The following is an 11,259-nucleotide window of genomic DNA, read 5'->3' as shown; positions in this document are numbered from 1 at the left end:
TATCATGGTTAGGTATGGGCCTTGAATTCCTGATCTTTCCAAGACTTTTATCATGAATGGGTGTTGGATTTTGTCAAATGCTTTCTCAGCATCTAACGAGATGATCATGTGGTTTTTGTCTTTAAGTTTGTTTATATAGTGGATTACATTGATGAATCTTTGTATATTGAACCAACCTTGCATTCCTGGGACAGTAAAAAGAATCAACAAAGCTGGTCCTTTGAGAGAATCAACAAGATAGATATACCCCTATTCAAACTAACTAAAGGGCCCAGAGACAGTATCCAAATTAGCAAAATCAAAAATGAAAAAGGAGACATAACAACAGAAACCGAGGAAATTTAAAAACAAAACAAAACAAACAAACAAAAAACCCCATCAGCTCCTACTACAAAAGCCTATACTCAACAACACTGGAAAATCTAGATGAAATGGATGATTTTCCAGACAAGTAACACATAGCAAAGTTAAGTCAAGTGCAGGTAAACTATTTTTATAGGCCCAAATCACACAAGGAAATAGAAAAAGGCATTAAAAACCTCCCAACACAAAAAAAGCCCAGGGCCAGCCAGATGGATTTAGTGCAGAATTCTACCAGACCTTCAAAGAAGACCTGATACCAATTTTCCTCAAACTATTCTATAAAATAAAAACAGAAGGAACACTACCTAACTCATTCTATGAAGCCACAATTACTCTGATACCTAAACTACACAAGGACCCAACTAAAAAAAAAACAAGACTTCGTACCAATCTTGCTTAAGAATATCGATGCAAAATACTCAATAAGATTCTTGCAATCCAAATCCAGGAACACATCAAAGCCATCATTCACCAAGATCAAGTATGCTTCATCCAACATCTCTTATAATTAACTTGCAGTATTAGTTTAAAAAACTGATTCCCAAATTCATTCCAGAAACAACTTATTCTCCAGGAAAGGGAGATAGAAGATGATTTTAGAGTTATCTTTCATTCAAAGTTTTCAAAGACAAAAAATCAAAGCTGTGGGTACTAATGGGACTATCTTATAATGTTTGATACAGGTGTACTTTGTGTAGTATCTAAGACAAGTGAAACATATTTATATCCTAAGATATTTATGATTTTTTTTGTTTTTGTTTTTTTTTTTCGAGACAGGGTTTCTCTGTGTAGCCCTGGCTGTCCTGGAACTCACTCTGTAGACCAGGCTGGCCATGAACTCAGAAATCCATCTGCCTCTGCCTCTGCCTCTGCCTCCCGAGTGCTGGGATTAAAGTGGTGTGCTGCCACACCTGGCTTGATATTTATGATTTGTAATAAATTTTTTCAATATCCTTTTCTTAGCCTTTTGAAATATAGGAAATATAATTGTTATCTATTATTGGTATATAATGAACTAATACCCAAAATCTTCTTGACCCTATCAGGATTTTAGTATTTTTATGACAGAGTAATATTCCATTGTATGTACCATGTTTTATCCATTCATCAGTTGATGAGCACATTTCTTGCATATTGTGAATAATGATGTAATAAACATGGGAATGCACATGTCTCTTTCATACTGACTTCAATTGCTTTGGATGTACACTAATATTATGTTTACAAGAATATATGGTAATTATTTTCTTAACTTTTAAGTATCTTCCATATTTTGAATGGCTATTCTAACTGATGTTTCTACCAATGTTTTCTTCACACCGTCACCAGCATTTCCTATCCTAAGGCTTTTTTGTTTAGCTATACTTCTTGGGGTGTGATGGAATCTCCTTGTTCTTTCAGTTTGCATTTACCTGGTGATTAGTGATGTTCTGTATTTTAATGTACTTGGTGGACATTTGGATGTTTCCTTTTGAGAAATGACTAGAAGAGTTTTTGTTATTGAGCTTTTGGGGTTCCTTATATATTCTGGATATCAATTGCTTGTGCATGTGTACATATGTATGTACATATGTATATATATGCATGTGCATATATATGTATGTATACATATATACATATATATATTTGTATATGTATATACGTGTGCATATACTTATATGTGTGAATATATATACACATGTATGAATGTTTATATTGTAAATATTTTCACCCATTTATAGACTACCTGTTAACTCCATTATGTATTTCCTTTGTTGTTCAGAAGCTTTAAAGTTTTTTGGAATTTGGTTTCTCTATATTTGCCTTTACTTTCTGAATTTTAGGAGCTTTGTCCAAAAAGTCCTCATGTATTACTGTGCCCTGAAACATTTAACCTGTACTTCTTTCTGTAATTTCCTTTGCTGTTGTTTATCATTTAGATTATACTATAATTATAGCCTATCTCCTTTCCCTTTCCTCTCTCCAAGCCCTCTTATATACTCTTCCCCACTCGCTTTGAAATTTATGACCTTTTTCAAAACTTGTTATCACCTGCATATATGTATTTGCCTTTATGCCAATGTTAAACTTTATTGCTTTAGTCCATTCTAAGTTGATCAATTTAGCAGGTAAGACAGAAATCTACCTACATTTTTATGTAGATAATCAATTTCCCTAACACCATATATCCAAAAGACTATTCTCTGTATGAAGGATGTTCTAAGTACCATTATTAAAATATTCATTCAAATTTTATTGTAACCTATTGATCACTGGTATTAATAGTGAACATGTTATTCAATGTCACTTTTATTTTACCCTATAAGTAGTCTCTTGTTTCTCGAAATAATGATTGTTCAGCAAATTTCAATACACTTAATTATGATTAATCTTCCTATAAGTGATTAATCTACTGTTTGATTTACAAGGTGATTCTGGTTGTTCTTAAATCTATATACCAATTTATTGCCTTGTGTCTGAAAGAGTGCTGATTTTGTACTTGTCTTGTGCATCTTGTGCAAGTTGTTCTTTCCTTCTTCTCCTCCTCCTCCTCCTCTTTCTCTTCCTCCTCTTCTTCCTTGTCTTCTTTCTCCTCCTCCTCCTTTTTTTTTTTTTGGTTTTTCGAGACAGGGTTTCTCTGTGTAACCTTGGCTGTCCTGGAACTCACTTTGTAGACCAGGATGGCCTTGAACTCAGAAATCCGCCTGCCTCTGCCTCCTGAGTTCTGGGATTAAAGGCATGTGCCACCATGCCCGGCCCTCCTCCTCCTTCCTATCAAGAAATAAAAATGGAAGGATGATGAGCTTTAGAAATAAGTTTATGTCCTGCTTCTAATTCCACTGTAAAAGCAGAATAGTTAGGTAGCAGTTATACAACTTCTTTTTTATAGTTTTAATTTAACTCATTTAAAACAGCAACTATTATTTTAGAATTTTACTTTTATGTTCTAAGCTATGTGTGGGCCTCACTGGTTCTTTTTTCTAAAAATTGTGGAAATCATTTTTATAACTAGTGAACTACAGTGATTGTAGGTTGAAAAGTAAAATTTTACAATTTTAAATTAAAGTTATGGGACATTTCATGGTTTGGCTGGGTAGAAAAATAATTAACAGCAAACAAAAAGGTTGTTGTAGAACTAGGAATAATATGTTTGTTAGCCATGTCGTTTGAGGTCCCTGCTATACAGTATATATAGCAACAGTGAACAAAGCAGGTAGCAGATGATTAAGAAATAAACAAAGACTATACCTGTAGTGTATAGTGTGAAAAATTCTAGCCATTAAATTTAGAGACTTGAGCTCCAAGACGCTAACTCTACTCTTTGCTCCCATCACTGCCAGCAAATTATTTTATCTTTGGGGACCAATTTTTCCTGGGAAGATTCAGGTAGAGGGTTTCTAATAAATTCTTATCTATCACTGACATCATCTGATTCAAAGAGTTTCCATATTGATGTTTTTAAATTCTCTCATCTTATAGCATATAGAATGAGAACCTACGTATGCCATATCTGCAGTATCACCTTTACATCTTTACATATGTTCCGGTCCCACATGCAAGGAACTGAACATCAAATTAAGTAAGTGTTTTTCTCTTGTACAAGAAAAGCATTCTCATGTTACCAAAGACCAAAGCTTCCAGTCAAATACTCTTGAATATATTTTACAAACTTTCTAGATAGTCATTTTCCTATGACCTGAATCTAGAAGTGGTAAGTGGTATTTGTAGCATTCTATATGCTAATGCCAGGGATAGTTTATCACAGTAATGAACTGACAGATCTGTCTGGTAAATTAGTACTCCTTCTGAATAGACAACATTATGTTTTCTTTGTAGATGTGCTAAAAGATCATTTCTTCAGGCTAGCCATGCAAATTCAAAGCATCTCAAAATGTTTTCTTAATTCCAAGGATTCTGTGATCTAGTCATTATCTTTTTAAAAAACAAAAGATTTATTTTATTTATTGTATGCGAGTACACTGTAGCTGTCTTCAGACACACCAGAAGAGGACATCTGATCTCATTACAGATGGTTTTGAGCCACCACGTGGATTGCTGGGAATTGAATACATTGGAGTATAATAGTTAAGAACAGAGGTCATGAGCCATTTTTAGTCAATATTAATGTATGGTTTTAAGAAGAGGAGAAATTAGTGGACAATTGCAAAGTAATTTTGGTAGTAGGGGAAAGGGTCATTTATATTTTGTATAAATTAGTTTGTTGATTTTGAAATCAGAACATAAAATGTATTCTTTTATCCTATAAGAAAGTATTTATACTGTTTGGATATGAGTATTTAGGAGCTGTCTGAGTTACTTTTCTATTGTCATGATAAGATACCATTATCGAGGTAGCTTATAAAATAAAGCATTTAATTGGGCTTAACAGTTTCAGAGGGATAAGAATCCATGATGATGAAACAAAAGTCTGATAGGAACAGCTGAAAGTTCATGATCTGCACGTAGGAGGCAAAGATAACAGTAGGAATGGTCAGAGTCTTTTGAAACCTTAAATGATTCCTGCAAGGATACCTACCCCTCCTCCAACAAGGACACGCCTCCTACACCTTTTCAAATAACTTTTCATCAACTGGGGACCAAGTATTCAAACATGGACCTATTATCCAGTCTACCACAGGAGTGAAATTGTCAGACTCAGCTGATGAAAATACACTTTATACATTAGAAAGAAAACTTTGGGATTTTAAATAAATAGCCTATCTCATCCGTATATCTACAAAATAACTGATTTCTAAAAATGCCATTCAGTTTTTTATGGCAATGGTTATTAAAGTTGATTAGCCACAGTATACCAACATGTGTTTTGTAATATTACAGTAGCATAAGACATTTCCACTCTTATGTCCATCCACCATTTACCCTAGGACTGGTTTATTATAAGCATGTATTTCTTAGATAAAATAATTAGTTCTATGGCAACATCTTCATGTATTTATAAAACACACTTGATCATATTCATTCTCCTATTATCCTAATATCCTCCCTAATTTTCCCCCTTTTACTGCTATGGAAATTTTAAAAACTGTCTAGATCTCACATATGAAAGAAAACAGTCAATACTTGACTTTCTGGGTCTGGAGTATTTAACTTAATATCATACTCTCCAGGATTTTTTTTCAGCAAACAATATGATTTTTAATTTTCTTCATAACAGTGTATCTTTGCACATCACAAGGCATTCTTTACCTGCTTATGGTCACCTGAACTATTGTATAGCATGGTTATTGTAAATGGTATTGCATCAAGTATTGCTGTGTAGGCATCTCTTCTTGTAGGCCACCTAGGATTCCTTGGGCTATATGTTTAGGAGTAATATAGTTGGATCATACGGTAGTTATACATTTAGGTTTTGAGGAAACTCCCTATAGAGTTCCATAGTGGCCACACTGATTTAAATTCCCACAAAAATAGATATTTATTTTTTCTCTGCATTCCCATCAAAATTTGTTTTCTTGTGTTTTCTTCTTTTGTTAATTACTTAATTTTGTTCTTGAGCAATTTTGTATGTGTACATTAGGTATTTTATTTTTACTCTCCCTACCTCTCCCATTTCCCTTTAACTATCCAAACCCCCTCTTCCTATAAATCTCTTTCTCCTATTTACTAGCTTTTGGTTCTGTTTAGTGTTCCACGCAGTTTAATTAGGGATGTCTATGTGATCTTGAGTTTGGAACTAACCATCAGAAGAACCTTGTGAAATCACCATTGGGTACACATCTGGATATTATACTTACCCCTGTCCAAGAATCTGTTGGTTAACAATGGATCAACAATATGTAGTAGGACCTTATGAATCCTTTTCCTCTCCATATCTGACTTGTAGGAGGGCCCAACATCTGTGGACCCATTGGCAGTGTACACAGCTCCTGTAAGTTCTTATTTGTCATATCTATGTTGTGTTTAACATGAAACTTTCAGCCCCTTTCCTCTTCACCAGCACTTAGTAATTCTTTCTGACCCATCTTCTACAGTATTTCTTGAATCTTACGTAGGTTGCATACATGTCTAGTCTAGGGCTGAGCCTTTATTCTCAGCATATTGTTCAGCCATAAGTTTCTGCATTTATCTGCAATGGAGAGGTTTTTCTATTTAAGGCAGAGAATAACCTCTGTGGATATGAATATAGATAATTAGATCATACTTTGATGCTATGTCAATTTCAGCTCAACCATCTTACAGTACCTTCCCAGGGTCTAAGACCTCTTCTGATGGGTTTTGGAGCAAGTTTACAGCCGTATGTAAATGGCTTCCCTCTTACAAAGCAGGCCTAAACCCATTTAGGGAGCAAGGTTTCTCTTCTCTCTAATATTTCCCTGGCTATGCAATTTCAGAAAAGCTATTGACAACAATATGTATTCTGCAGCTGTTGAATCAAATAGTGTATACTTAGGCCATTTTTTGATTTATGGTGTCGTTTACCTCTGAAGTCCCTTTGTTGATCTTTATAGTCTCAACAATGCATATATTCTATGAATCAGTGGGGCAGTCGGGATTTGGAGATATTAAAATGGTTTATTCATCCAGAAAAAAAAGGCTGGACAATAGGAAAACTTTTTAAATGTTTCCTCATTTCAGCAACAGTGAATTAATCTGAGGACTACAGGAGACTTCTTTGAAGTCAGCTTAATAGTATAGAACGTAGATCTCTATCTTGAACTGTACTTTTGCAAGGTGCTGGTTTCACCAAGCATTTTCCTTCTGCTGCTAAAAGCCCCATTGAGAGGCATCTTTTCCACTCCTAGTTTAATGCTCTGCATTCAGTATTCAAATCTCATATACTCTTAACACTCAGTGTTCCCTCCTTTCACTCTGTTCTTGTCTCCTATTGCATTTGGGTATCTTTCCACAGCATTCCCTCTCCCTGCCGCTCTGCACTTGTGATTTTATTTCAATTTCATGGAGAAATTGGTGTCTCCACTCTGCTGTCTTCTAAGAAATGTTTTTGTGTAAAACTTGTGAAATTCTACAGAGGTATCTGACTATCTATACTATGCATTTTGAGCATCAAATTCTTTTTTAATTTATAGTTTTTAATTTTTTATTTCAACCTCTGTAGATTTTGTTGAAACTAATATTTAGAGCAAAGAAAATACACATAGTAATCAAAACTTTGTATTATTTTCTTTGTAGAGAATCTCATGTTATCAATCAAGTGAAGAATTCAAAGAAAATGCAAGAGTCTTGTCAAGCTGAGTGTGGAGATGACATCAAAATGAAAAAATCTAGAGAACTAGAGCCCACGGGTCATTTCAGGGAAATGGAGGATAATTACATGGAAGCCCAAACCCATGAATACAGAGAAATGGTTGATTCTAGACCCAGACATAAAATGCTTGAACAAACACTTTCACTTGAAAATTTCTGGGCACACCCAGGACCATACAATGATTCTAGAGCACTAGAAGAGCAGTTACCTCACAGTTTACCAGCAGAGTCAAAGACATATGACTCTTTCCAAGATGAACTTGAAGATTACATCAAAGGGCAGAAGGCCAGAGGACTTGATCCCAATACTAGTTTTAGACGGATGTCAGAAAGCTATAGGTACAGGGATCAGAGATACAGAGAAAGGGTTGATTCTGAACACAGACAGAGGCCTTGTGAGGAAAGATTTTCATTTGAGGCTCCACAGACCTACCAGCAAGAATACAGTGCCTCCCCAGTGGAGGGCCAATCTCCTCACTGGTTACCATCTCATTCAAAGAGGAGAAATGATGATTTCCAAAATGAATTTGATGATTACAAGGTGCAGGAATCTAGAGAATTCGAGCCAAAGACTTCTTTTAGAAGAATGGATAGCTCTTTTGAAACCCATAATTACGGAGAAATGGTTGACAGAAGATCCAGTCATACAATGTTTGAGGAAGGACTCCCATGTGAGACTTTCCAGACTTACACAGATCCATACAGCAGTGCACAAGCAGTAGAAAACACGTTACCTCATTGCTTACCAGCTTATGAAAACCAACCGAGCCTAGACGCTGAAAGCCACTATCAGCTTACCACAGAGGAGTTCTCAGAAATGCCTGTTTCTCTGAGCCTCAGTCAACAAGAAGATAACCCTAGCTCATACAATGAAGACTATGACATTTACAAGCATCTGCCCTCAAATGACAATGCCAGTGCCCATGAAACAAGTCATAGAAGGCGACGTCAGAAGAAGAAACGACATCTGGAGGAAGGAAAAGAAAGACCAGAAAAGGAACAGTCCAAACATAAAAGAAAAAGAAGCTATCAGGATAAAGATTTAGACAAAGACAAGAGCATCAAGCAAAGTAAAAGAGAGGAAGATAAAGCTGGAGTCAGCTCTGAAAAAACCAAGCATCGAAAAAAGAAAAGAAAACATGAAACATCCTCAGAGAAAGAAGAACGTAAGCACAAAAAAGAGAAAAAGAAATCTGTTGAAGAAAGAACAGAAGAGGAAATCCTTTGGGATGAGTCAATTCTTGGGTTCTGACCCTATAGTATACCAAGAAGGGCTAAAAGCAAATGATACTGATTTACATACAGACAGGAATAAGAGGAGAAATCAAGGAAAGTACAGAATCAGCACAGAAAACCTTTGGGGTTGTTTGTTTGTTTGTTTGTTTGTTTGTTTGCAAAAATTGAAATTGAACAGGAGAAACAATATATAAAACATCTAAATCCAGCATTCAAGGAACTGTTTTGAGGTAAACCTACTCAAAAAATTTGACCTTTTAGTTTTACTTACAGAAGAGTGAATAAGAAAACCAGTGGGGGAAAATCTGATGGAATCAGTGGAGAAGTTTTAGATAAAATTGAGCACTTCGGAAGAAGAGAAGTTAAAGTCAGAGTCCATTAAAGAAAACAGTCTCTCTCTCTGCGTAAGTGTGTAGGTATATACGTGTGCTTGTATATGTGTATTTATATATGTGTGTGACCATGTGTATGTGTCCTCTGCTCTGCTCTGCTCTGCTCTGCTCTGCTCTGCTCTGCTCTGCTCTGCTCTGCTCTGCTCTGCTCTGCTCTGCTCTCACCTACTTCCCCGCACCTCTCCTTTTCTGTCACTCCCTCCTTTCAAAATGAAATTGAAAGAAGAACCACAAAGTCTAAATCTACCCTTCAAAAAGCAAGGACACAATACCAAGAAGCATGAGTGGAGAAGAAACCTGCTAAAGAGATAGCAGAAGATTCAGTGTTTTCTACTTTGCAGTTTTGTTACCTTAAGGTTGAAGAAAGGTTGAAAACTTTGGTTTCCTGAAATTTGTGTTCTTTGTGTATTTGTACATGTGTACAGTTAATCTCTAACAAAAGCCAGAAGAAGTAACATTATCCATTATGCTTTTAAAAGTCACTTTCTTTGACTTTCCAAGAGAGAAAACTTACTCTATTGCTTATGTATAATATGGTTTTCTTAAAGTAGAGGTGTTTCTACTTTGTCCATCAAGTTGTAATGAAAATAAGTTGTTTGCTCATGAAAATAATGTACTTAAAATGGTGAATTACAAAGCAGTCTACAGCCATACCACCCTGAATTTTCCCAGTCTTGTTTGATTTGGGAAGAATGGTCAGGCCTGTGGAAGACCGGACTTCACAGAATCCTTTTAAGAATTTGTGTTAGTATTGGTGGTATTTTACTACTGTCATGTGTTAACGTTTCTGTTTTCTCCAATGAAAATATATGAAACAATGTAGACTTTTTTTGTTAAATCTAATTTGCAGTGTATTTTTGTATTTTCTAGTTCTGAAAGTGGAAAATTAGTGTATAATAAATTAGATGATATATACTTTTAAAATGTTCTCCAAAAGGGCTGATAGAAATCGGTCTATATTCTGAAAAATGTTTATATTAAAGTGTTTTAATTTCTAAATATTGCTTTGTGATCTTTTCTGTCAAGAGATGATTATTCTGCCCATGAGAAGACAAGAAATGGTGTTGGCCACTCATTCTCTAGGAAGACCACACATTGAAGCTGTCGTTTCACTTATTCCACAGATTGCTTAGTAGAAGTTAGCATTCAGTTTTAGCTTAACTTTGGGTTAGAAAAAAGACAATCAATGTGAAACTGAAGGAGAAAAGTGTTGTAAGTGGGAAAGGATTGTGAAGGGGTGCTAACTTTAAAGTGTTTGATTTTAATTTTTTCAGGCTAGTACACTGTTTATGATCAGTACTTTCTGTAAGCATTTGAGTGTTATTCTGCTACACTAGGAAGTGGAAAGGCTGAAGGTTCTAAACCTCAGGGTTAGAATTTTAGTTGTACCATCAAATTGCTCTATGATTTTGCCAAGATACCACCAGAATTGAATATGTAGTCCAGGGAGAAAAAATATAGAAATATAATAGTCCCTGGATATGGCAATCCTATCAGAAAGCATGCCAAATAATGATGGCCATGTATCTTCATTAGGGTAAACTATTTTATATTTTTTCCTGAAGTCTGAATTAATGACAAAGAGATACTAGAACATAATGATGTTTGGCTTTTTAAAAATATTTTTATTAGGTATTTTCCTCATTTACATTTCCAATGCTATCCCAAAAGTCCCCCATACCCTCCCCCCAACTCCCCTACCCACCCACTCCCACTTTTTGGCCCTGGCGTTCCCCTGTACTGGGGCATATAAAGTTGATGTTTGGCTTTTTAACCTAGATAAGTGAGCTGTTCCAAAGCATATCAGGTTGTCATAAAATCAATCCCTCATCCATGAAGCTTTTAGTATAATATAAATTTATGCCAGTGTATTAACACTCTCCCTTAAACATTTGACATACTAGTAAAAAAAATAGTAAGTCAGGTAGAGAAAGTAGACTGAATTTCCAGCCACAATGTTGACAAATTATTTTTGAACACACACACACTGTTCACAGAAAATGTTAGAAATCAATTGACTTGGTAGGATTTTCAGAATTTATAGGTTAGTTTTTAGATGTCC

The 11,259-nt window shown here is 35.3% G+C and overlaps 1 protein-coding gene across 2 annotated transcripts in view; it reads left to right on the top strand.

Annotated features, from left to right (window-relative positions):
- Zmat1 (zinc finger matrin-type 1) overlaps positions 1-9,260 on the top strand; it is a 38,829-nt gene extending 29,569 nt beyond the window's left edge. The window contains exons 1-3 of one of the 2 annotated variants that reach the window (XM_021153633.2): positions 113-1,189; positions 3,023-3,922; positions 7,495-9,260. In XM_021153633.2, the coding sequence (XP_021009292.1) occupies positions 3,831-3,922; positions 7,495-8,821 (1,419 nt within the window). In that variant the 5' untranslated portion in view covers positions 113-1,189; positions 3,023-3,830 and the 3' untranslated portion in view covers positions 8,822-9,260. Of the gene's footprint in view, positions 1-112; positions 1,190-3,022; positions 3,923-7,494 lie in introns of those variants that run through there. The other variant, XM_021153635.2, reaches the window with a different exon arrangement.
- The last annotated feature ends 1,999 nt before the right edge of the window (positions 9,261-11,259 follow it).

Source organism: Mus caroli, chromosome X (genome assembly GCF_900094665.2).
Source record: "Mus caroli chromosome X, CAROLI_EIJ_v1.1, whole genome shotgun sequence".
In the NCBI taxonomy this organism is placed as follows: Eukaryota; Metazoa; Chordata; class Mammalia; order Rodentia; family Muridae; genus Mus; species Mus caroli.
The sequence above is the reverse complement of the archived record's forward strand: the minus strand, read 5'-3'. Positions and strand labels throughout refer to the sequence as shown.